This window comes from Leptonotus elevatus, chromosome 20 (genome assembly GCF_054856555.1).
Source record: "Leptonotus elevatus isolate MCC_2025b chromosome 20, RoL_Lele_1.0, whole genome shotgun sequence".
Taxonomy (NCBI): domain Eukaryota; kingdom Metazoa; phylum Chordata; class Actinopteri; order Syngnathiformes; family Syngnathidae; genus Leptonotus; species Leptonotus elevatus.
Window position 1 is genome coordinate 13,615,830 of NC_141258.1, and position 27,632 is coordinate 13,643,461.

A 27,632-nucleotide genomic window follows, 5' to 3' on the forward strand; every position below is an offset into this window, starting at 1 on the left:
GGCAGCATCTTTTCTTTCAAAATTTAGCAATACAGCTGTGAATTCATGATGCCATCAATGAAATTCAGCTCCCCAACACCAGCAGTACTCATGCAACCCCACACGAGGACACTGCCACCACAATGTTTAACTGTAGGCACCATGCATTTTTCCTTGAATTCCTCACCTTTGCGACGCCTTACAGTTTTGAAGCCATCAGTTCCAAAAACATTTATCTTGGTCTCATCACTCCAGAGTATAGAGTCCCAGTAGTCTTCATCTTTGTCAGCATGGGCCCCTGGCAAACTCTAGGCGCACTTTTTTTGTGCCTGGGCTTTAGGAGAGGCTTCCTCCGTGGACGACACCCTTGCATGCCATTCCTCTGCAGCGTACGCCGTATTGTGTCATGGGAAATAGTCACCCCAGTTTGGCTTTTTATTTCCTCGGATAACTGCAGTGAATTTACATGTCGATTTTCTTCCTCCCTTCTCATCAGAAGACGCTGCTGTCCAGTTGTTAACATCCGTGGACGACCTTGACGTCTCTGTGAGATGGTTGCAGTTCCATCTTTTTTACATTTTTGTACCACTTTTTAATGTTCTGACTGATAAGTAAAGCTTTGCTGATCTTGTAGCCATCACCTTTGTTGTGCAAAGAAATTATTTTCTTTCCCTGAGCTTGTGATATTTCTCTTCCCATGTGGTGCTATTGCTAACAGCATGAAATTGGAAAGTGTTTTCTTTAAGTAACACACATTTATAGTCAACAGTCTGCTTGACACCTGTGTAATGAATAATTTGACTCAGCTGTAGACGTTTGTAGTCTAAAATTTAGGCTTTTGGGGCTTTGCTCCAGAGACTTTTAGCGGGGTGTACTCATTTTTGCATCACCCTAATTTGAATAAAACTGCAAATTCTGTTCTCTAATGTATATTATTAACCTTACTTTCATGTTATAAGTTAAACAGATGTTATACAAATTTAGTCATATATATATATATATATACAATTACATTTGTATGTTTTACATTTGTATGTTGAGAAAGTCTTCTTCAAATATTTTGCTACAAATCATCCATGTATCACCGGTACATTGACACAAATATATCTAGACAATTGCTTACAGAAATGTATTTATTAATTATTCAAATTACATTTGCATTTTTCTGTTTGATATTGAGCTCATTATTTCACGAGAAAAGCCGCCACAATGGCAGCAGCTTACAAAAAATATTTCACAGCAAACATAATATGTGCCGTTTACAATATGCAATGGCAGTTAGAAGAAAAAAATAAATCGAATGAATGTTGATGAACAGTATTATTTAAATGAAAATGGTATACAGTACATTCAGGTTTTGCCAGTGAAAGTGCTCTAAAAGTATTTAACAAATGCCCTGCTGAAGACATCACATGTCATTTTTCCTCATAAAACGTGCATAAATAATCAGGTCAGTGCAAAATAAATCATGTGCAAAGTTTAAAAATGTTTTTTAGAGATTCATTTTCCTCATCATAATCAAACCATCACCTTTTACATATATTGTGTAAATATTGTACATACAAAATGATGGCCTACACATAAATACAAAGTTGAGTAATATTTGGTTTTCATCGCCTCATAGACTGCTGGGGGGAAAGAAAATGTCAATATCTGGAATCCTCCCAACCCCCTTCAAGACCATCCTGTCTTCGTACACTGAGACAGTCCCAAACGCATTGCTCTCTGGTGGCGTCTCGATGACTGCCTCCAGCGTAACGTGGTGAATTCCTGTGCTTTTATCCAAGAAATATCCACCATCATGATCATGTCCGGCTATGAAACACACCACACTATTGTGGGACTGTATAGTGGATAGGAGCTCATCGAAGTTCCAGGCCAGGCACATGGGGGCTGTGGAGAACGGATGAACTGGGAGGTGACCTGAAAAGTACAAGTAAAACATGACCTTAACTGTAGTGGTATCCAAATATTTTATCATATCACAGCTTTCTGTTAAAGGTGATAAGGCAAAAAATAATAAAAATCTGCATTTTGGGGTGGTCCACTGCCCTGTATCGCACCACAATAGACCCCCCCAGCACATTTCCACATTTAGAACTAAAACAAGCGTGATCTGTATTATGACGCTGAGGTAGTCAAAAATACTACTTACTGACAATGGTGACTTTTTCCCTTTTCTTGTCGGCCAAGGACAGAACAGAATCAAGCCAGTCCAGCTGGGCCTTGCTGAAACCACCATTAAACTTGGAGAACCTCTGGTCTAGGTCATCACATAACCCTGGGCCGGACAAGTGCAAAAATGGAAGACAAACAATCAAGACATTTGTTTACTGAAGGAAGCAAACTAATGTTACACTATAAACTTTGCACAGTACAACAAAATGTGGACATACATGGATGTACTATTCGTGGGGAAAGTGGAAAACTCTTGGATAATAAAAGCCCATTGAAATGCATAGGGGGAAAAATCAACAACAGCTGGATAATGATCAGATAATATTTAGCATGTTATGCAAAATCGGTAATCAGGTGTAATGTCTTAATTTGCTTCATCGGTCAATAATGTCATTGGTCGGCTTCACAAAATAAGACATTACTTTAAGACATTATACTTCATGTTTATCAGCATTTTTTAAATTCCCCATTGCATTTCAAGTCATCTATCTATCCAGCTATCTGACTGTAGAGAATAAATCTAAAAGTCATTTTTTTATTAAATCGATACATTGCTCTATTTTCTGATTAAATCGGTGATTGGTTATCGTGGGTTTCTTTTTCAGACAGATCAGAAAGTGGAAGAAAGTATTTGCTTCTATAATTGAATTAACTTTATTTACATGTATCACTGTTTTGAAGAGAAATTGTGTTATTATTTTAGTTTATTGTATATTTGCATGTTTAGAAAAGCTCTACAGTATAAACCAATTAATTAGTACTAGTGGCACTTTTTTGACACTCTCCTTTACTATATTTTAATAGCCTTGCAAGCCATGTCAAATGTCATGTTGTGGGCCGCTGAAAAATGCATGGCGGACTGTAAATGACCCCCGGGCCGTAGTTTGGGGACTCTGATATGCATATATAAATCCCCCCAAAATGTTTTTTTTTTAATCTGATAAACATTCATGCACGTTTTGCGAAAATTGAGGGGGGAAAATCACCAAAACAACAAATTACATATAGAGTATTTTAAAATATTGGCCAAAAACTGTGAATAGCGAATCCACAATAGCCTACTTGCACTACCTTGTTCAAATGTACTGTATGTGCGATGTCATGGCTTAAAGGTCTTCCGAATGTGTGGTTACCTGGGGGAGTGTTGAGATCCTCGTTGCTGTTGTGTTGTTTTATCCAATTTAAAGCACCGTGGTACTGCTGACTGTCCTCATCTACACCAAGCAAGCTCACATCATAAGCGTCCAACACGACAAATGTGAAGCCGCGGAAGGGACTGAAGCTGTAGGCGTAGATATCGCCACCGGCCCGGGTTCCACTGAGGCTCGCGTCGGCAAGGGCGGAGCTGTTCAGCTTGGAACACAACAGCTCGCTTCTACTGAAGTTGTAGAATTCATGGTTGCCCCACACATGGTGCACGTCAATGAGACTAAGGCTGAACTCTTCCAAGACCTTCTCCAGTGCTCGGCTTGAGGCGCCGCGATCCTTGTTAAAACCGTCGATGATGTCTCCCAGCTGAATGATGAACTTTGGGCGGGCGGCCGAGTGAGACCAGCTCTCCCGGGCGTTTCTGAGCAGCCCAAGACTATTTCGGTAGTATCGCTTTCTTGTCTGGCTGAAATTGAGCCCGTCGTCCATGTCTGCGTACTGAACGTCAGCGATCACGCCGAATGTAAACAGTGGCGCTCGCTGACAACTGTCGTCCATCGCCGGTCTTTTCTTGGCTAACAATGGTGAGCCGGTGTGTTAATGGGAGCGATGCCGGTGTTCAGTAAACAGCACACGTACTCCCTTCACATGTCATGAAAAGTGAAGCTCATCAGCTGATCATTTCCTCCACGTCAGTTCCAAAGACAACAGTCCTGCGCTTTTGTCTACGGTGGTGTGCCTGTATTCACTTCCGGGTTGTACCTTCAAAATAATGAATTAAGCGAGTGGCAACAGAAAGCAAAAGTGGAAATTTAAAAATGTTTCAATCAAGTATTAGAGTAAAGAGCAGGGGGATACCGAAAGAGAAGTTTTGTATGCATAAGCGATGAAAAGTATTTTTTTATATCCTGTATTGAAACGACTTCCGTTCTTTCAACCAAAAGTGTTGCGCTTGACACTTTTTTTTTAAACACCTGTGTTCCTCCTAATGGCCATCAGGGGGCGACTGAATTATTATGGTAGCAGATTCTTCCATAATTATGCTGCATCCTAAATTCCTCATGTAAAGTGCTGCTTCTACTACTACTACTACTACTACTACAAAAACAACAATAATAACACCAACAAACAACAACAACACCCATTCTGAAAACTTTATTTATCCATTGAAGTAGCATAGATCATCACAGTAACATGGACACAAGTTTACAACATAAATAAGCAAATAAACAAAACATTTACATACATATATAAATTTAAAGGGTGTGGTGGAATCAACAGGCTGTATTTACATTATTGTAAATAAAGTAATAATAGTAATAAGTACTCGTTACATGCATGCATTACATTAGATTATATGGGTGTTAAAAAAAAATCAATCCGGCAATATATCTCGATATTACAGTGCACAATTCTCTTATCGATTCAATATGCAGCCGAATCGATTTTTTTAAATCAATTTTTGATGGAAATATTCTTTTTTTTCTTCTTTTAAAAAATATTTTTCTCTTCTAGAGCTCAGTATTGTTCATTCGGTAATCTTACCGATTTGACATGTCATCATCATTGCTCTCTCTCTCTTTTTTCTCTTTTTCTTTTTTTGTATGTGCGTGAGAATGTGCGTGTGTGTGTGTGTGTGTGTGTGTGTGTGTGTGTGTGTGTGTGTGTGTGTGTGTGTGTGTGTGTGTGCATATGTGCATGCGTATGAGTGTGTACTCATTAATTCACCTAAAACCTATTAAAAATCTTATACCGTTCACCTAAACCAAATACTTCAGAATCCAGCTAGAGTCGTGAGGTTGTCAGGAGACCCGAGGAAGGATCAAAGAAAAGAAAGAAAAGTGAAATCCAGCACCGACCAGACATCACCTACTACCCACCGGGTTACTAACCAGAATCTTTCAGCAACCCGAGAAACATCTACATTCCAACAAATTAGGGAGACTACAAGTGACCAAAGGAAAGACTGAGAAAAGGAAGGAAGGATAGATGAAGCAGAGTGAGACATCAGCCCCACCGATTCAACGACCAGAGGAAGAAGGAAGAAGGAGATTGTGTTTGAATTTCGGTAGATGCTGGTGTGGTGGATCTGGCATGCATGAAAACCTCCACCAAAGAGGGAAGCCGTTGACCCCGGCCAGGACAGAGCAAGCACAACCCCCCAGGAACCCACCAGGCCACGGCAGCGCCAAGGCACAACCGGCCGGAGAGCAAACCCAGGAACCAGGAGCGCCCCCCACCCCAACACGGCCCGCGCCCAAAGCCCAACGCAGCAGAACGGGGCACCGCAGGCCCACCAGGCACCCCACAGCCACCACTCCCCCCCATGACATGGGTGAGTGCGGGCCAATACCCAGGCTTATTTCAAGGTATCAGTCCTCGCGACAGCGGCTAATACTGGTATTGGGCGCCCTCTTGTGGCCGTTTTACAATCAGGAACAGGACATTAAAAGGCTAGAGAATTACATTTCATGTAATTTGAAGGAAAAACGGTTTATTGGGATATATATGTCTTTCTTTAAAATTATTTGTCATTGTTTTTATGGGGGGGGGGTGGATTTTATGGATCAAAAGTACTAGTAGTATCGATGACTATTTGAGTTGAGTACTACTACTCCCACAGGTATCGGTCTGAAAAAATTGGTATCAAATAGGGGTGTGAATTGCCTAGCGATTCGATTCGTATCCCGATTCATAGGTCACAATTCGATTCGATACCGATTAATCCCGATACGAAAACTATAAATTGATTATTGCGATTTCTTAGAAAATACTAATCAGTAAACTTGTACATGTACACTGTAAGATTTGTATGAAAATGTATCTATTTATCTGAAAATTCAGGTTGCAGTCTGTTTGTTTGAACAGCACTGAAATAAAATATTAACACTTAATGTTCCATTAATATAACATTCTTCCATGCTTATATTCCCATAAAAAAATGTATGTTTAAAAATCGATTCGGCCGCATATTGATTCGATTCGAGAATTGCGCGCTGTAATATCGTGATATATTGTCAAATCGATTTTTTCTAACACTCCTAGTATCAAACATCCCTAATGATTATTATTATTGGTTATTAATGTAGTTAATTTAATTATAATCATTGCATTAGAACATGAATGAAAACATACAAATTCCACACAAAATCCATGTTGTATTTTCATGCTGTTCTAGAATGTTCTCATTTGACAGGTTAGATCAAATTGCCTGACACTGGAGGGCACTATGGTTTGTTTCTAACTTTGCTTGAAATGGGATCATTTTGTGTTGTGCATTCAAATACAGTGTATTATTATCCAACCATTCATCTGTCCATCAACTTTCTATTCTTCTTGCTCTGTTAAGGGTTATAGCAGTCAGTCACAGGGGTATTATTATTGTTGTTGTTAACTAACTCATAATTATATTTTATTGAAGCCCAAATGACTACATTTTACAGCAAGAAGATTTGAATAGGAAAACAGTGATGGTAAATGACATGAGGACCCCGAGAAAATAGCACTTATTAAACATCCGTTGAAATCAAACTCAAGTTTCAACTGTCTGAAGGGGACATGTAACAAGACAATTGAGGATTGCTCAAATATGCTGTGAATGATGAGCATTCCGCTCCTCACTTTGTTTCTTTCACAGCTTCACACGTCATTTCTAACAATATTTCCTTCTAAAATGTTTTTAATACATTTGCAACTTTCCGTTTGCGTACATACAACGCATACCTGCATAATGGAAAAATCTGCTAAAAAGATTAAAGGCCTTCTTTTCCATTCAAATAATCAAATAATTGGCTGCATTTGCACAAATAAATGGTGTAGGCTTGTATATAGGGAGAAACTATTGTTGTATCATCATGCAATCTCAGACAGATAATAGACTGCGACGAGTGCTTAGCACCCCCTTATTTAGACAACTTGAGCTCGACTTGACATTTACTCATAAGCCATGAGATTTGGCCATCTGTTACATTACAGATTACAATAAACTCATGTTGCAATCCATAGCATTCAGACTGGCTTTCTTAGACACACAAGGAGGTGCTGTTCAAAACCATTTCAATCAATAGAAGCACACACACACACACACACACACACACACACACACACCCACACACACACACACACACACACACACCCCCCCCCCACACACACACACACACCACTGTGAAAACAAGGCAATAAAAGAGAGAGAAAATTGGTGGCTGTGGTGTTAATACACTTAGTGTCACACCGGGCAGCATTTTCCCCTTGAGAACAGTCTCTAAGAATATCTAACTCGATGGACTCCCTAATGTAGCCCATACTTAAGATGGAAACAATGTAAGCTGAAGGTTCATAGCCTGCTTGTTCATGATTTAGCACCCTTCTTGTCAGTTTACAATCATCTAATTTTCTCCTGCATGACCCTGACAAGAGATTTTAAACTGAGTAACAGTTTAAATACATCACTTCAAAGACTATAATAATATAGGGGAGATTGGGGCTTGTTGTCACACGGGCAAGTTGTCACATTGCAATTATCTTTTCCAACAGAGGGCACATATCGTCGTTGTCCTATGAAAAACACTTATGTCCATTTATATATATATATATATATATATATATATCATCCGAAAAACATAAATAAATAAATACAATGGACATAAGTGTTTTTCACAGGACAGCGACAATATGAAAAGTGGAATACCCACCTTCTTCCTTTATATGATCAAACAAACAAAAAAACATGGTAGTTTTGAGCAACCTGTCTCAGTCATTTTGCGGTTAGATGTCACGTGACGTGCAAAGATCGGGCCAATAAAGAATGCACCCCTGGCAAATCGGTTTGTCAGAATTATCATCCGGATGGTGATTCTGATGTGAGGAAATTTATTTGTCAGGTTTTGTTTGAGTGTTTGTATACAAAATAAGTTAAAATATAATCAATGGCTATTTCAATACATTTTTCAAGCTCAATGATAAAAAATTTCTTTGGGTGACTACAAAGTTAAATTTTAAGTAAAAAAGAAAAAGGAGAACTGCAATAATGTCCTTGTTTTACAGTATTAGTTACAAAATCCAATGTGTGAAATCCATATAGTGAGACAATTTACCCAATGGTGAGGCAACATGCCACATGTTCACACTCTCTGTTTGATTGCTTATAACTCTGCACTGATATAAAATAATAAAATGACATGAATACAAAATTTTTACCTGCGAATTTGGTTTTCATCTGGTGCACATTTTGTTTACATATCATGTATTGATTCCAAGAAATAATATGACGTGTTCTCCCCTATTATCAATACAAGGGCCATTTCATAATGTTGTTAGTTGTGGTCAAATGTTTTCATGTTTGCATCAAGAAAGGTACTGACCAGTGGCAATAAGCTAACAACAATTCCACTTACCGTACATTTAATGTTCACAAATTTCTGACGACAAAGTAAATTTACATTCACATGCAACAATAGTAGTTATGTCCTTTTGATTGACACTCTAACTCATTTGCTCTATTCTATTTGAATATAATTTGCGCGTTCTATTTGAAATATTATCAGTGTCCCAAAAACGTATTTATATGTTTGTTTGTTTGTTTTTTATGCTAGAGCATACAGAAGGCTGTGATGCAGCCTCTGAACTCAAGTAGCCCTGGATGCGGTGTGGGGGAGTCAAACGTTTAGGCCCACCCGACATGGCAGGATGCCTCGAACTGTGCTCTGCATCCAGGGCTTACTCTCTGAACTGAAGAGAATGGTTGAAGCAATGGTAGTTATTACATCAACGGCCAGCAGGTAGCAGCAGAGTATAAGAGATCAACCAGGGCCATGTTGCAAAAAGCTGTTTTTCCCACAGTTTTAAACAAATTTGTGAATAATGAATATTCTAATGCTAATTGCTGACAAACGGAAACAGATACAAATATACTTTTTTTCTTGATGAAAGGAGAGACTCTAATCTTTCTTTTGGTAGGTTCCATGTTTTTATAGCAATAGAACACAATATTCTGTGGGATCTTGCAAAATCAGTCAAAATCCAGTAAAACAGCCGGGAGCGAAGGGGGTTGCTTCAATTGAAATGGCTTGGAGTGAATTAGTTAATGAACAGTAATCCAGGGGAAAATGCTTTTGTAATAAATACACTTAAATGTAAAATGAAAATACATTTGATTAGTTGATTAATCGATTGAATAATTGATAGATTAATCGTTTCTAAAAATATTCGATAGTGACAGCACTACTGTAAAGATAGAATCCAAGAATTTCATGATGATGGTGGTTTAGTTAGTCCATCCATCCATCCTCTATACTTCTTCTCGCCCAACACACTCAGAGCTTGTTACTCTGCTTTTTAGTTGGTCATACAACAAAAGCGATGGTCTGACAACGCATGTACACATGTTGCAGCCTGCAGACTTTTGGCGCCATGTTTGTGCCCAATACAAGTGTAGTGCAGTCTAACTTTGAGTTTTCATGTTTTGGTATTTTTGTAGTTGGTTGCAGGTAGACAGGAGCATTTGCGCTGTTGTGGGACTGAACATAATGCTATTCATTTTTATGCGTATGTCAATCAAAGCAATCATGAGGTCATTCATATCTGTCTAATATATCAAAGCCTAAAATTGGCAGCCTGTCCAGTGTGCAAAATACTATATTGACTTGTCCTTCAGATGTTAAGGATGGGACATTCCGAATAGTCCCTTGGTCTTATGATGTTGTATTGACACATACTTTGACAATAAACCCAGTCAGGTCAGCATCTCCCAAACAAGACTGTCCGGGCCCATGATGAGGCATTATTCTAAAGCTCTTCTTATGCCTTTGCTTTCTGAGATGCCCATACAGCATACAGTATGAGTGAAAGAGGACAACTGCAGGCCTTGTGTGTTGTGCTTGTTGCCAAGGCTGAATCATCTTCGATGGAGCCTTAATTGTTTCAAGCTTTGTATCACTTGTAGAGGTCGCCATCCTTTGACATTCTTTTTTTTTTTATCCTTAATCCCAGTTACTCCGTGCCTTGGGTTTATAACAAAAGCTCAGTGATATCCCCATTAAATCACATGCCAAAGTAATCGCTCCTCTACCCGCCACATGGCTTTGACCTAAATATAGGTGTTGGAGACCTTATAAAGGACTTTAGCGCCAATGTCGTGTGCATTTTTCAGCTGAGACTTCTGCTGGTAAGTATGTTTGACTGTTTAATTGTTTTGGGTTGTTGAGTGATGGATGCTATCAGACTTTCTGGTAATTCCTATTAAAAATACTACTGTTGACAGAATCACAGTTCGGACGTATAATTCGAAAAAACTACAACGGTGAAAATGGATGCTGAAATGGCTGTGTTCGGGGAGGCGGCCCACTACCTAAGGCGGCCTGAACGGGAACGGATCGAGGCCCAGAATCGGCCCTTCGACGCCAAAACTTGCGTGTATGTGGTGGATCCAAAAGAGCTCTTTGTTAAAGGCACTATACAGAGCAAAGATAAGGGGAAAGTGACTGTAAAAACAGACGCGGGAAAGGTACGGTAGAATACAAGAAGCGTATGCTCCACATTGAGCTGTGTTAACTGTAACTAATTAATATTGCAGGTTGTCACAGTGACGGATGACGAAGTCTTCCTCATGAATCCGCCCAAGTATGACAAAATTGAGGACATGGCCATGATGACTCACCTCAATGAGGCTGCTGTGCTGTACAACCTCAAAGAGCGTTATGCAGCGTGGATGATTTATGTGAGTAAAATATGAGCGTAACTTTTGGTCCTTTAAGTATTTTTGCATACTTGCCTGACTACGTTTTCATCAGCATTTCTGGAATGCCAAATTGAATACTCTTTTAAACATACTTTTTGTTGTTTGGAAATCAGAGGTGTCCAAAACATTTCCTCCGAGGGCTGCTTACAGAAAAATATGACAATCTAAGGGCCCATTTGGAATTCTTTACCTTAGATTTATTACAAATGGTATATTATAAATTGTAGGTATTTAAAAAAAATAATAATACAAAAACCTACATCACAGCTTTCTGTCAAGCTAATTTTGGGGTGGTTAGCAGTCCTGTGACCAACTAGAAAAAAAATCCGCCCTTATATTGTATTGTTCTCCAAAGTGAGAACCAAAACAAGAGAAATCTAAAATAAGTTGACATTTTTTAGGATCATTAATTGGAACTTGTCAAGGAGTAGAAAGTGGAGGAAACCATTGTTTTTTCCTTCTTTTCTTTATTTTACTATTTTAACTAGTAATTAGTTTTGTTTTGTCCTCAACCCTGGTCCTCGGGGACCGGTATCCAACCTGTTTTCCATGTCTCCTACAGCCAACACAGGTGTGAATCGTTATCAGGCTTCTCCAGAGCTTGCTAATTAGCTGATGATATGAATCACCTGTGTTGGCTGCGGGAGACATGGAAAACAGGTTGGATACCGGTCCCCGAGGACCAGGGTTGAAGACCACTGCCTTAAAGCATACACAAATGGTCATCTCCAAAAATACTGCATGCGATGTTCTTTCAGACCTACTCCGGACTCTTCTGTGTCACTGTGAATCCTTACAAGTGGCTCCCGGTGTACAACCAAGAGGTCGTGGTGGCCTACAGGGGCAAAAAGCGCCAGGAGGCCCCACCACACATCTTCTCCATCTCGGACAATGCCTATCAGTTCATGCTCACTGGTACACTGTTTGCTTTAACCTGCCTGTAAAAAGTTCTGCATCGTTGTTCCAAGCATCACAATTTAGAATGTAACCGCATTTGTTTATTCTAGGTAGAGAAAACCAGTCCATCCTTATCACGTAAGTTGTGTGTTTATTCACACCAAATTGTGTTTTCATTAGGGAAATATAACAAAATCCAAATGATTCCTGTTTATTTCTATGTTGTAGTGGAGAATCCGGTGCAGGGAAGACTGTCAACACCAAGCGTGTCATCCAGTACTTTGCAACAATTGCAGGGTCCGGGGATAAAAAGAAAGACTCGGGTGCAACTGGCAAATTACAGGTGACTATGAAATGATTTATGTATACCTTTCAATTTCTTTGCATTGTATACTACATATGTATTTGGAGTTTACTACTTTTGTAGGGAAATCTGGAGGACCAAATCATCTCTGCTAACCCCCTGCTTGAGGCTTTTGGAAATGCAAAGACTCTCAGAAATGATAATTCCTCACGTTTTGTGAGTAAAGTACTCTACTATTTAATGAGATCCAATGCAAGAGTTGCATGAATAATTCCGCTTTTACAAAGATAGCTATGATCTGTTTGATGCTAAAGACAAACAATGGTGGTTGTACTTATTTGTATGAACTTTCATGACACTGTCATCCTTCTACAGTGAAGTCTTTTTTATTTTATTTTTATTTTTTTTATTGATTAACCATTGCTCCATTTGCTCCATTTCATTGGAGGGTGCTATGTGCACCCAATATAACCGGACTGTAACAATCTAATGTGAAAAAAATAACTGCACCTTTCTGTAAAAATAGGATTTGTGACTGTTTTACGATCCGGAACTAGAAATTGGAAGAATAAAAAAACGTCATTAATTTAATGCAATTTTAAGGGAAAATGCTATATTGAGATATATGGGTCTTGCTTTAAGATTGTCTGTCACATTTTTTTTATGCATCAAAAGTACTGGTAGTATAGCAAACTGATATCGGTTTTTCTTTTTTGTTGAGTATTCGTACTGGCAACAGTCTGAAAAAAAGTGGTATCAAACATCCCTAATACAATATGTTTTTTTTCAGGGCAAATTCATAAGAATTCACTTTGGCACAACAGGAAAATTGGCCTCCGCGGACATTGAAACATGTGAGTTAAATAGAAATTGAAGCTGTATGGATTTTATTGTTACAACTTTTTGCTTATGATTAACTCATGCTTGTTAGATTTGTTGGAAAAATCCAGAGTTACCTTCCAGCTGTCTGCAGAGAGAAGTTATCATATTTTTTACCAGATCATGTCCAACAAGAAGCCTGAGCTCATAGGTAACATTTTAATAGAAATTGAGTTAATGCTGCAAATGACATTCTTATGCATTATGACTCAAAATTGTCCTTCCAGAGGCTCTGCTCATTACTACCAACCCGTATGACTACCCATTCCTCAGCCAGGGAGAGATCAGTGTAGCCAGCATTGATGACAGTGATGAGCTGTTGGCTACAGATGTAAGACAACATTTCAAACTAGACTAAGTGCAATTTCTGGAGAAATTGTGTGGGAATGCTGAAAGCTAAATGCTAATAGCTGAATGCTAAGATTTAAATGCATGTGGAATGCTTATGAAGTAAATTGAGTGATACATTTTAAAATTATGACCTCCTGGTTACTGGACAATGCACTTGCAAACACACAATATCAGACACCTGGTAATGATGATAAGTTATATGTATGGAAGTGGGCGTGGAAAGTGATACTTAGAAAAAGTTAAATGTCTGTTGCATTGAAAATGAATGGGGAAATGTTGATAATTAACGTTAAATTGTGCAAAAACGGTAAGTAATGTGTAATCAGACGATATATACCCTTGGAGGCGTGAATATTTGAACAGTGTAAATCGGAAGTGTTATGTGGGAGTTGTTTCATGGCAAAAAAGGGTGGAGAATAAAAATCACAATATTGTGATTTGCTGAAGCATTCCCACAACAAAATGCTCTATCATCGCCTAATTGACATGGATGAACAGTTGGGGATTTGTCACGTTGTTCTTTTAGAGTGCTATTGACACCCTCGGCTTCAGTGGAGAGGAGCGGATCGGCATTTACAAGCTCACAGGCGCTGTGATGCATTACGGCAACATGAAGTTCAAGCAGAAGCAGAGAGAAGAGCAGGCAGAGCCAGATGGGACAGAAGGTATTATCAGAACTCAGCACTATGTTCTGCTATCTGTAATTATAAATTCTCCGATTTTTTTAAAATTCTGTTTCATTTTCATCAGTGGCTGACAAAGCGGCTTATCTGATGGGTCTGAACTCCGCAGATCTATTGAAAGCGCTGTGTTATCCCAGAGTGAAAGTGGGGAATGAGTATGTAACCAAAGGACAGACTGTGCAACAGGTACATTTACGATGGAAATAAGTGCTATATGCAAATAATATCATTCCAATGCCATAACTCCTATAAAGTATAAGCAATTTAGTGGGTGGAAAATAACTAATTCTATAGCACATTAATATGATGTTAGTAAAAAGCAAAAATTAATAATAATAATAATACCAAAATGCTCTATCTAACAACTAAAGCGCTTCACACTGACATTGCATTCACCTACTGATGGCGCAGCATCAGGAGCAACTGGGGGTTCAGTATCTTGCTCAGATACTTTGACATTCGACATGACTTTGACAACCACTCTACCACCACGCCATGCCGCCCTAACTAATGGAGTAAGCCCTGGATGCAGAGCGCAGTTCGAGGCGTGCCGCAACGTCGGGTGGACCTAAACGTTTGACTCCGCCCACACGGATTTTCGACCTCGAAGCGCCTTCTTCTTTCTTTCTTTGTTGATAACCCTCCCAAAAACCTAACCCTATCATTTCACAATTACAGTATTTTTTAACACTTTATTGAACAACAAAAATTTGAAAAACTGACCGAAACCCAAATACTAACCTCAACCGTCCAGGGATGCGCTATCTGCTGGGGACAGGCACTTCGGCCTCTTCCTCAAACAGTTTAGTTAGCTCCTCCCCGGCTGACTGAGGGTTGAGTGTTTGTAATTTTCGATGCTTCCTAATGTGTTTAAAAAAAATAACTTTACGTCATAAGACAGCGCATCATTAAATCAGCAAATTTTGTCAGGAGAAATATCTATCTATCTATCTATCTATCTATCTATCTATCTATCTATCTATCTATCTATCTATCTATCTATCTATCTATCTATCTATCTATCTATCTATCTATCTATCTATCTATCTATCTATCTATCTATCTATCTATCTATCTATCTATCTATCTATCTATCTATCTATCTATCTATCTATCTATCTATCTATCTATCTATCTATCTATCTATCTATCTATCTCCTTGTGCAGGTCTACAATTCCATTGGTGCTTTGGCCAAATCAGTGTATGAGAAGATGTTTATGTGGATGGTCATCCGCATCAATCAAATGTTGGACACCAAGCAGCCACGTCAGTTCTTTATTGGCGTCTTGGATATTGCTGGCTTTGAGATCTTCGACGTACGTTCCCATTCACATTTACTGAAATCACAATGGAGTCTTTTAGTAAAAGTCAGATGGTTGCAATGGAGTCTTTTAGTAAAAGTCAGATGGTTGTGTGTGTTTTTCAGTATAATAGTTTGGAGCAGCTGTGTATCAATTTCACCAATGAGAAATTGCAACAGTTTTTCAACCATCACATGTTTGTTTTGGAGCAAGAAGAGTATAAGAAAGAAGGCATCGAGTGGGACTTCATTGACTTTGGGATGGATCTGGCTGCTTGTATAGAGCTCATTGAAAAGGTTGTTTACAATTTATCCAGTCTTTGTAGATAAGTATTAAATAATGTATTTTGTTCACCACAGCCAATGGGCATCTTTTCTATCCTTGAAGAGGAATGCATGTTCCCCAAGGCATCAGATACCACCTTCAAAAACAAACTGTATGACCAACATCTTGGAAAGTCAAACAACTTCCAGAAGCCCAAGCCTGTCAAAGGCAAAGCCGAGGCTCACTTCTCTCTGGTGCACTACGCTGGCACTGTGGACTACAGCATCACCGGCTGGTTAGACAAAAACAAGGACCCGCTCAATGAAACTGTAGTCCTGCTCTTCCAGAAGGCAGGCCTAAAACTATTGGCATTTCTTTATAGCAGTTATTCTTCATCAGACGGTAAGACACTGAACGAGTACTTCTCACACTTAAAAAAATAAAAATAAATTGTCATTAACATTCTCATACTTATCAGATAACTCTGGTGCAAAGAAAGCTGCCAAAAAGAAGGGCTCCTCCTTCCAGACTGTTTCAGCTCTCTTTAGGGTAATATCATTCTGAAATATTAAACAATTCAACTTTGGGAAGTTTACAATATTATAATGATTTTTTTTCTCTAAAACAGGAGAACCTTGGGAAGCTAATGACAAATCTCAGGAGTACCCATCCACATTTTGTTAGGTGTCTCATTCCAAATGAAACAAAAACTCCAGGTATTTGTTCAGTAGATTTGTATCAGAAATTCTCCCTTCAAATAGGAGGGCAGTTAGTAGCTATTTGTAGTTTCACAATTTGCTTGCAGCATTCAGGTACTTCTTAATGATAAATTATTAGTTAATTTTTTTCAGTAAAATTTGGGAGAATTTAAACAGAAATCATGGACCATTGTATTTTTGTTGTTTGACTTGCCTTTTGTTAGTCAGTAAGCTACTGTTTGGTTCCCTGAGAACATGAAACTGAGGGTGTGACTGTATAGAACTAAAAAGATGATGACCATATTTTTTTGTTTCAACTAGTATTAGCAATTTATGAACAAACAGGGGTGAATTATGGTTGCACAAGTCAACAACACAATTTTCATATAACTTCAATGCCACTGGAGACAAAATTATGATGTTATGCTGTGGCTGTCAATTAGGGATTATGGAACACCACCTGGTTATACACCAGCTCCGATGTAATGGTGTGCTGGAAGGAATCAGGATCTGCAGGAAGGGCTTTCCCAGTCGGATTTTGTATGGGGATTTCAAGCAAAGGTAAGCAAAAAGAACATTTGTCAGCAAAGTGATAGTATTTCATTTAATTCTGGATTGTTTCCATGGCAGATAAGAGTTTAACCAAGCAGATTCAGATTTTAATGAAACTTGGTGTACTTTTTGACTTTGACCTTGAAATTTACCTTGTGGATCATGTGACCGTAACAAAAATTTTCATGAAATGTAATCTCGCACATGCTCTCTTAAACATGTAAACGTTTCAGCGATATAAAACATTGTTGTTTAGCAGCAATAAGGAGTAAAATATCTGAGAGTATGGATACTTTTGACTTTTAACTAAATTATTCAGGTCACGTGATCCACAAGGTCAGTTTCAAGGTCAAAGTTCACCTTTCCAACAATACTTGTTTTGTGAAGATTGAGCGAGTAGTTCCTGAGATATAAGGGTTCAAATAAAGGCCCCCTTTTTGCCAAAAATTTCAAAATTTGGTAGGCCGTAGCTCCTAAAGCCCTGCTTCAATATGACCTAAAATGTGAGATTTAGTGCCATCACTATCAACAAGTACACCATGTTCTATTAAAATCCAAATCTACTTGGCTAAACCCACTTGGCTAAATCTAATGACCCTTTTTAATTAATCATGTCTTGAATCAATTGTGAAAAATTTGATTGCACTGCTTGTCTAGCAGAGGTGCTGTTGATTCAGTCTCAAATCGTTTTTGGTCTAACTGCTCAATACGACACCGGCTTTGAAACAGGTGTTTGACATATAGTTGAAGACAGAGTATGTCAGTGTGAGTGAATGGGAGGGACCCAAGTGGAAGAGTGAGGTTACTGGGAGAAGAGACCAAGAAGGTGGAGGAATTTACGTATTTAGGGTCAACAGTTCAGAGCAATGGAGAGTGTGGAAAAGTGTCAGGTGTGATATGTGATAGAAGAGTTTCAGCTCAAATGAAAGGAAAGGTTTATAAAACTGTGGTGAGACCAGACCAACCATATTGTTTGGAAAGGAGACAGTGCCACTAAGGAAAAGACAGGAGGCAGATCTGGAGGTGGCAGAGATGAAGATACTAATGTTCTCTTTGGGAGTGACCAGGATGGATAGAATCAGGAATGAGTACATCAGAGGGACTACACATGTTAGAGGCTTTGGAGGTAAAGTCAGAGAGGCCAGACTGAGATTGTTTGTTTGGACATGTCCAGAAGAGAGATAGTGAGTATATTGGCAGAAGGATGCTGAGTTTCCAAATGCCAGGCAGGAGGTCTAGAGGAAGACCAAAGAGGAGGTCTATGGATGTAGTTAAAGAGGACATGAAGGTAGTTGGTGTGAGAGCAGAGGATGCAGAGGACAGGGTTAGATGGAGGCAACTGATTCGCTGTGGTGGCCCTTTAAGGGAAAAGCCGAAAGGAAAAGAAGAAGACATATAGTTGGAGATACATTTCCAAATTACATGAAAAATAAAGAGCAAAAAAGAACAATTAATTTATTGTGTGATAGTTTATTTGTTCAGTAGTTGACCAAGGACATTTTGTGAAATATACATTCCTCAAGGATTTAAAATATCACATTTTTAATCGACTTTATTTCTATTCTATTTTCCTAAAGGTACAAAGTGTTGAATGCCAGTGTTATCCCTGATGGCCAATTCATTGACAACAAGAAAGCTGCAGAGAAGCTCTTAGGATCTATAGATGTGGATCATACACAGTATAGATTTGGGCATACAAAGGTATTTTCAGTAGAAGCACCAATATATGCTTCATAATTGAAGTCAAATGTTTTTTGGTTCCTGTAGGTGTTCTTCAAAGCAGGTCTTCTGGGTCTCCTAGAAGAAATGAGGGATGAGCGACTGGCCTCCCTCATCACTATCACTCAAGCCTTGTGTCGTGGCTTCCTCAGGAGGAAGGAAATTCAGCAAATGACCGAGAGGAGGTAAGGAGAATTATGGTAACACAAATAATCAGAGGTGGTAAATCCAGGTCCAGAAAGTACCTAGCTAGCTCCCGTGGTGCTAGGTAGCACCAGGGGCTAAAGCCAAACTGTGGCAGGGCTTATACTTTCTGGACCAGGATTTGCCTCCACTGCAAATAATTATGATCATATTGACTTTATTACTTGAATTCCATGCACTTGTAGAGAATCTGTTTACACCATCCAGTATAACATCCGCTCCTTCATGAATGTCAAACACTGGCCATGGATGAAGCTTTACTTCAAGATTAAACCACTCTTGAGGAGTGCTGAAACAGAGAAGGAAATGGCCATTATGAAGGAAGAATTTGCAAAATGCAAAGAGGATTTAGCTAAATCTGAAGCTAAGAAAAAGGAGCTGGAAGCCAAAATGGTTTCCCTGGCTCAAGAGAAGAATGATTTGTGTCTGCAGATCCAAACTGTGAGTCGAATCCTTATCAAAATCTCTTGAGTGAATGTAAACCATGGGTAGTTTCAGAAAGAAGGGCAAACACGTACTACTGGTAATGGTTAATAATTAGCATTGTTTATTGTTGTCTTGTCTTTTAATCTAGGAAGGCGAAAGTCTGGCAGATGCAGAAGATAGATGTGATGGACTCATAAAAAACAAGATTGTGTTGGAGGCAAAAACCAAAGAATTGAGCGAACGACTGGAGGATGAGGAAGAGGTGAATGCTGAACTCACTGCTAAGAAAAGGAAGTTGGAGGATGAATGCTCCGAGCTAAAAAGGGATATTGATGACTTAGAGCTCACCCTGGCCAAAGTTGAAAAGGAAAAGCATGCCACTGAAAACAAGGTTTGCATCTACTAGGCAATCCCACTGAGGACCAAAAGAGGAATGTTTGTTCAATGTATTTATTTTTCTTCAGGTTAAAAATTTGACAGAAGAGATGTCTTCCCTGGATGATACAATTGTCAAGTTATCCAAGGAGAAGTCCGCCTTGCAGCAGGCACACCAGCAGACCCTGGAAGACCTGCAAGCGGAGGAAGACAAAGTCAACTCTCTGAGCAAAGCTAAAATCAAGTTGGAGCAACAAGTTGATGATGTTGGTCTTTTATTTTTTGTGAAATCAAGTCATACTACATGACCAAAAATCTTAATAAAATATATCTTTCTGTCAATGGGTTAGCTGGAGGGGTCTTTAGAACAAGAGAAGAAGAACCGCATGGATGTCGAAAGGAGCAAGAGGAAGATCGAAGGAGATCTTAATCTAGCCCACGAAGCCATAATGGATTTGGAAAATGACAAACAAACGCTGGAGGAGCACCTTAAAAAGTAGGCATTGAGACAAAAACATTTAAAGAAGATGGCAGTGGTACACTGATACAGTGATTTACATTTTCAGGAAAGACTTTGAATTAAGCCAACTTACATCCAAAATCGAAGATGAGCAGAGTATAGCTGTGCAGTCTCAGAAGAAGTTTAAGGACCTGCAGGTAATTCACAAATGACAGCAGTGAGCACTTAGAGAAGGTAGACCTTCACCATGGCTTACATATTTGTCACCAATATGTACTACATTAGGTTAATCCAGATCCATAACTTCTTCTGATTCAATCACAGAACAAGTACCTACCTCAATAAATCAGAATTTCACAGAAACTTCATTTACTTTAGTAGTTTAATTAAAAAAGTTAAACCCATACCTTACATACATACACAGATGTTATTTCTCATAATTATGATGATCATCGCTTGCAGTCAACAAACCTCGCAAATGCAACATCTCAAAATAATTATTACATGACAACAAAATAAAGTGATATTTCATATAGAAATGATGACCTTCTGAAAAGGATTTTCATTTATATTCAGCCAATACTTGGTTGAAGTTTATTTAGCAAGAAATGCTACATCAGTGTCATGGAGGCGATCACCTTGTGACACTGTTGGGGCGTTACGGAAGCACGGGTTGCTTTGATAGCAGCCATCAGCTTGTTTGCATTCTTGGGTCTGGTGTCCCTGATTGGATCTGTGAGGCAGATGTAAGAGCAATTATGCTGATTCATGTTGTACAATATAATTACTATTCTTTTCTTTTTGCTTTAGTTTTCCTCGTATGTAATCTTGTTGACTTACCATAAAACTTAGTCTGTTGAGTGTTCCCACACAAACAAGACCTTTATTTTACTATATGAAAAAGCATTTGGCATATTAATAGCACTGATTACAGCATAAACGATGAACGTGACAAATACATATTAGTGTTGTAGTTCTTGAGATCAGTAATTTTTCTCGTTCTTGTCTCAGAACTGAAGGCATTTTTCCTTGGTCTTGTCTCGGCCTCAGACAGGGCAGACTAAAGATTTTTTATTAAGACCGTCCGAGACCAAACCGTTACTACTTTAAGCAGTGAGAAACGCAGAATGCAGGTGCGGTACCCGGAGTGCCATATCACCTGTTTTTCAGTCCCCAAATGTCTTAGTCTTTTCTCGGTCTTGATACTCTCTCGTCTTGATCATTTCTTGGTCTCGGTTGGCGTGGTCTTGACTTTGAATTGGTTGCTTTCCTAGGCACGCATTGAAGAGCTAGAAGAGGAGATTGAAGCAGAGCATGTTGCCCGAGCAAAGGTGGAGAGACAGCGGGGTGAAATCGCACGGGAGCTTGAGGAGATCAGCGAGAGGTTAGAAGAGGCCGGTGGGGCCACTGCAGCTCAGATAGAGATGAACAAGAAGCGAGAGGTGGAGTTTCAGAAACTAAGACGGGACCTGGAGGAGTCCACGCTCCACCATGAGGCGATAGCCGCCGCCTTAAGGAAGAAACACGCCGACAGTGTGGCTGAGCTGGGGGAGCACGTTGACAACCTGCAACGGGTAAAGCAAAAGCTGGAGAAGGAGAAGAGCGAATACAAGATGGAGGTTGATGACATGTCCGGCAACATTGAAGTTGCAGTAAAAGCAAAGGTAATCTACATTACACATTGGTGTTTAAACTGTTTTCATGAATGTGTTATGAATTTTGTCAATTAATAAAGAGTCATTATGAGAAGCTATGTCACACCATGGAGGACCAACTGAGTGAATACAAAGCGAAACATGATGAAGATTCTCGTTTGATCACTGAATTAAACACACAAAGGGCGAGGCTCCAGAATGAAAATGGTAATGTGCTGATTACAGTATTGTGGAATGTAGAAGTGTATAGAAACTCTTTTCTGATTATGCATTCAATGGACAGGTGAGTTTTCTCGTCTTCTGGAGGAGAAAGAAGCAATCCTTTCTCAAATGTCAAGGGCTAAGCTTGCCTTCACCCAGCAAGTTGATGAGCTCAAGAGACAAGTTGAGGAGGAAACAAAGGTCTGTTGTCTTAGTGTTCTCTAAAATACAAACCAAAGCGATGACCTTTTAGGGGCTAATTACCAGATAAAATACAATTGGAGCCTCTGCCCTAATACAGTTATTTTCAACTGATTCCCTCTCTGTTAGGCTAAGAGTGCCCTGGCTCACGCTCTCCAATCTGCACATCATGACTGTGATCTGCTTAGGGAACAATTTGAAGAGGAGCAGGAGGCCAAAGCTGAGCTCCAGAGGGCAATGTCTAAAGCCAACAGTGAGGTGGCACAATGGAGAACAAAATATGAGACTGATGCCATTCAGCGCAATGATGAACTGGAAGAGGCGAAGTTCGTGTTATATTCAAGCAAATACATTGTTTGAGAATTGACAGTCATTCCTGAACTCTTAAATGTTGCATTTGTTCAGGAAAAAGCTCACTCAACGTTTGCAAGATGCTGAAGAGGCTAACGAGGCTGTGAATGCCAAGTGTTCCTCATTGGAAAAGACAAAGCAGAGGCTCCAAGGAGAAGTGGACGACCTCATGGTTGAAGTGGAAAGAGCCAATGTGCAAGCAGCTTTCCTGGATAAAAAGCAGAGGAGCTTTGATAAGGTCAGAGAGATACCCTGTTGGTCAGTCAAAATGGAGGATTACTTAACTTTGCTACTGGTTGGATATTTGTACATATATTTGAACAACCAATGAATTATGTCATGTTTAGATTTTGTCTGAGTCAAGACAGAAGTATGAAGAAAGTCAAGCTGAGCTGGAAGGCACGCAACGGGAATGTCGAACCCTCAGCACAGAGCTCTTTAAAATCAAGAACTCCTATGAAGAAGCTTTGGATCACCTCGAGGTCCTCAAACGAGAGAATACAAACTTACAGCGTATGTATTTGATAGTAGGGCAAAAAGAAAAGAGAAAATATATACAGTATACTGTACATAATTCTGATAAGCCACTGGATATGAAATATGCTTTGTAGAGGAGATCTCCGACCTCTCTGACCAACTTGGTGAAAATGGCAAAGTCATGCATGAGCTGGAGAAGACTAAGAAACATACAGAGACTGAAAAAACAGAGATCCAGACTGCATTAGAGGAGGCAGAGGTATCGTGGCCGTTTTTTTTGTACAAACCCCAATTGCAATGAGGTTGGGATGTTGTGCAAGAGGCTCCTTCATCCAGAAATGCCATGGCAATAGAAATCAACATATTGTAGGCAATATCCAATATTTGCAGACCAGATAAAAAGTTAGCTCAAAACAGTTGCTCATATGTATTGGACAAGCCACAAATCAAGCTCTTTACTATGTTTCAACCTGCCAGTAAAGTGCATACAAAAATATGAAAAAGGAAAAATAACCTTCTTAACGAATATCAAACATGAATATCTGTGCTTCAGTATTAACATGTCATTTTTGTATTACAGGCTTCTCTTGAACATGAAGAATCAAAAATTCTCCGCATCCAGCTTGAGCTCACTCAAGTCCAAGGGGAAGTAGATCGAAGGCTGGCTGAGAAGGACGAAGAGATTGAGCAGATGAAACGCAACCACCTGCGCATGGTGGACACTTTGCAGTCCGCCTTGGATGCTGAAGTACGCAGCAAGAATGATGCCATGCGAATCAGGAAGAAGATGGAGACTGACCTCAATGAGTTAGAGACGCAGTTGAACCACTCCAATCGGCAGGCTTCTGAAGCCCAGAAACAGCTGAAGAGCATACAAGCCCACCTCAAGGTGAAACAAATCCCGACAGCTTTGAATACAGATACAGCCGAATTTAGACCTTTATTTTGCTTTCTACAGGAGCAAACTCTTCTCTTGGATAATGCACTGCGCAGCCAAGAGGACCTTAAGGAGCAGGTAGCCATATTGGAGCGCAGAAGCACCTTGATGCAATCCGAAGTGGAAGAGCTGAGGGCTGCGCTGGAACAATCGGACAGAAGCCGCAAATTAGCTGAACAGGAACTTCCTGATGCCTGTGAGAGAGCTGGCTTGCTGCACTCACAGGTGGGGAATATGAAACGACTATGACCAGAGGTGGCAAATCCAGGTCCAGAAAGTAAAAACCCTGAAACAGTTTGGCTTTAGCCCCAGGTGCTAGCTAACTAGCTAACTAACTAGTCAAACTGTGACAGGTTTTTTACTTTTTTGACCTGGATTTGTCACCTCTGCCGTATGCCACCAAGGGGCAAACGTTTGCGATGCTAATGAATGTTGATTTCACGTCACTGTTACTGTTTGTTCAAGTTCACAACGTTTGCTAAATGTTCACCTCAGTGGCATGTGCTTAATGAATTGTAACACATTAATTTGATGCCCTTAGCTTGTGAATCTATTTGAATCACCTGGGTATTAAATTTGCGTATGTACACTTTCATTTGCTGACTTAATGCACTGTGGTTTTCTTTGTCACTGGAAAACAGAACACAAGTCTTCTCAACCAAAAGAGGAAGTTGGATGCGGATGTCAGCCAGCTGCAGGGGGAGCTGGAGGAAGCGATCCAAGAGTCTCGCAATGCTGATGAGAAAGCAAAGAAAGCGATCACTGATGTAAATATCACATGAATTATTTGCTGCCACATTAGTTGTTAAACATCATGATTCAAATTTAATTTCTCTCAGGAATTCTGTGTGTGAATGCTGAGAGGCTCTGAGATGAAATACCAAAGAAAGAAATTAATTGAGGACTTCATCGTAATTCCCAGATACAATGCAAATATAGTTTGATGAGCTTTAAAAGGTATAGTGAGGATGACAACTGATATGAGTTGGTAATATGGGTTGGCGCCTATCCCAGCTGACTTTGGAACAAAGGCGCTAGTGTTTTAGTTCTCGAGATCGGTCTTGGGTCTTGTCTCGGAATCTAAGGCATTTTTTGTCTCAGTCTTGGACAGGGCGAACTTTTTTTTTAATCAAGACCCGTCAAGACCAGGTAAGTACTACAGTGATCAGTTAGCAAAGCAGAATGCGTGTGCTGCCTTCCCAGTGTCGCCTGGAGTGCCACACCCCTGTTTCATTGTACCATTTCAGAAACAATGTAGCAGAATTAGTTTTTTTTGCAAATGAAAAGAAAATATAGATAGTTCTGTGTTGTTTTTGTGATTTTTCTTTGATATATACAATCTTGGTCTTATCTCTGTCTTGACTATCAAAAGTCTTGGTCTTATCTGTGCCTCGACGTCCAAAAGTCTTGGTCTTGTCTCAGTCTCAACCTCCAAAAGTCTTGGTCTTGTGTCAGTCTCGACCTCCAAAAGTCTTGGTCTTGTCTCAGTCTCGACCTCCAAAACTCTTGGTCTTGTCTCGGCCTCGACCTCTAAAAGTCTTGGTCTTGTCTCTGTCTTGACTTTCAAAAGTCTTGGTCTCGTCTCGGCCTTGACTTTCAAAAGTCTGGGTCTCGTCTCGGCCTTGACTTTCAAAAGTCTTGGTTCATGTCTAGGCCTTGACTTTCAAAAGTCTTGGTTCTTGTCTCGGCCTTGACTTTCAAAAGTCTTGGTCTTATCTGTGCCTCGACCTCCAAAGTCTTGGTCTTGTGTCAGTCTCAACCTCCAAAATTCTTGGTCTTGTCTCAGTCTCGACCTCCAAAAGTCTTGGTCTTGTCTCAGTCTCGACCTCCAAAACTCTTGGTCTTGTCTCGGCCTCGACCTCTAAAAGTCTTGGTCTTGTCTCTGTCTTGACTTTCAAAAGTCTTGGTCTCGTCTCGGCCTTGACTTTCAAAAGTCTGGGTCTCGTCTCGGCCTTGACTTTCAAAAGTCTTGGTTCATGTCTAGGCCTTGACTTTCAAAAGTCTTGGTTCTTGTCTCGGCCTTGACTTTCAAAAGTCTTGGTCTTATCTGTGCCTCGACCTCCAAAGTCTTGGTCTTGTGTCAGTCTCAACCTCCAAAATTCTTGGTCTTGTCTCAGTCTCGACCTCCAAAAGTCTTGGTCTTGTCTTGGTCTCAATACTCTCGTCTTGATAAAGTCTTGGTCTCGGTTGGTGGGGTCGCTACTTCAACACTAAAAGGCCCACTACTCCCAATGGAGGTCACCAATCAATCACAGGCCACATATGCTGTAGAGACAGATAACCAATCACTCATATATTTATACTGTCAGTAAGTGGAGATTGAACCCGAATCATGCCAAGTCTCCCATCAGTGACAGAACGTGTTGTAATTTTAGCATTTTTGTAGAAACAATACTTCCTTTTTCAAATTTATATTATTTGCTTGTGTAAATCCAGGCAGCCATGATGGCAGAGGAGCTAAAGAAAGAACAGGATACCAGCAGCCACCTGGAGAGGATGAAAAAGAACTTGGAGGCCTCAGTGAAGGACTTGCAGCACCGTCTCGATGAAGCTGAGAGCCTTGCATTGAAGGGGGGCAAGAAGCAGCTCCAGAAACTGGAGGCTCGGGTATGCAAACACGTACTTAAAAGACTGGCAATGTTACCACGAGGAAAGATAAATTCTTTAATTGGGTGTCTGTTTTAGGTGCGTGAACTGGAGGGTGAAATGGAGAGTGAACAGAGAAGAGCTGCCGATGCTATCAAGGGAGTTCGTAAATATGAGAGGCGGATCAGGGAACTCACGTACCAGACAGAAGAGGACAAGAAGACTGTTTTGAGACTTCAGGACCTTGTTGATAAACTGCAACTCAAAGTCAAATTATACAAACGGCAGAATGAGGAAGTGGTAAGGTCTTAATTGAATCACAACTTATGAACAAGAACAAAAATGTTCATTGGAATTTATCATTTGCACAGGAGGAGCAGGCCAATGTTAATCTTGCTAAATTAAGGAAGGTCCAACATGAACTGGAAGAGGCCCAGGAGAGAGCAGACATTGCTGAGTCTCAAGTCAATAAGATGAGAAGCAAAAGCAGAGAATTTGGAAGGGTAACTTCAAGCACTAGTATTGTATCAGTAAAATCATCCTTGTCCTTAACAGGTGGCAAAAACACATCATTGTTCATAATGTTATGTGATTTAGATTATGAAATGGATTTCAATTTCAATGCATTACTAAATATAAACTGTTTTATGTAGAATAGACACACACACACACAAAATTCATCTTTATTTACAGATCATTAAAAAAACACACACAAAAAAACGATCACATCTAAATCAGACGCACAAACACTAAGTTGACATCATGAAGCCTTTGCCATAAAAGCATTTTGATTGGCTATTTCCTGTATAATAAAAACATTTGTCTTCTCTCTTCTGTTGTTTTTTGGGCTAGGTTGCTAATTCAGAGTAAAACTGGAAAACATCTACACCAAGAGGATCGTCAATGTCAACTCTGAGCTCAATAAAAACGAATGTCTGAATTTAATTTGTTAAGCTTCAGCAACATGTTATGCTGTGAAACTATAGTAGAATAAATCAGCATGATGCATTAAGTGTTGTTCTCGTTCTCCCTCTTTCCTCTCTCCTCTCTCTTGCTCTTAATGGAATGC

General features: G+C 39.7%; 2 protein-coding genes across 2 annotated transcripts; one reads left to right on the forward strand and one right to left on the reverse strand.

Moving 5' to 3' along the window:
- Positions 1–1,098: 1,098 nt before the first annotated feature.
- On the reverse strand, positions 1,099–4,019 carry adprm (ADP-ribose/CDP-alcohol diphosphatase, manganese-dependent). Its single transcript, XM_086064720.1, has 3 exons — positions 3,291–4,019; positions 2,135–2,260; positions 1,099–1,902 (listed from the first exon to the last, which is right to left on the reverse strand). Exons 1-3 carry the CDS (start codon positions 3,862–3,864, stop codon positions 1,598–1,600), a joined length of 1,005 nt encoding a protein of 334 aa, XP_085920846.1. The 5' UTR covers positions 3,865–4,019; the 3' UTR covers positions 1,099–1,597.
- A 6,550-nt stretch (positions 4,020–10,569) lies between these two features.
- LOC147157143 (myosin-1-like) lies at positions 10,570–27,575 on the forward strand. The gene is made up of 38 exons (XM_086064981.1): positions 10,570–10,807; positions 10,877–11,020; positions 11,800–11,956; positions 12,049–12,076; positions 12,167–12,281; positions 12,366–12,458; positions 13,033–13,096; positions 13,174–13,272; positions 13,349–13,452; positions 13,999–14,137; positions 14,223–14,341; positions 15,323–15,472; positions 15,583–15,753; positions 15,817–16,123; positions 16,200–16,270; positions 16,350–16,437; positions 16,863–16,980; positions 18,549–18,672; positions 18,739–18,875; positions 19,080–19,335; positions 19,469–19,711; positions 19,785–19,961; positions 20,046–20,191; positions 20,262–20,352; positions 21,430–21,819; positions 21,891–22,017; positions 22,094–22,212; positions 22,342–22,538; positions 22,618–22,801; positions 22,911–23,076; positions 23,175–23,299; positions 23,621–23,929; positions 23,999–24,202; positions 24,619–24,744; positions 26,414–26,584; positions 26,663–26,863; positions 26,935–27,066; positions 27,416–27,575. Exons 1-38 carry the CDS (start codon positions 10,610–10,612, stop codon positions 27,431–27,433), a joined length of 5,808 nt encoding a protein of 1,935 aa, XP_085921107.1. The 5' UTR covers positions 10,570–10,609; the 3' UTR covers positions 27,434–27,575.
- Positions 27,576–27,632: the final 57 nt, after the last annotated feature.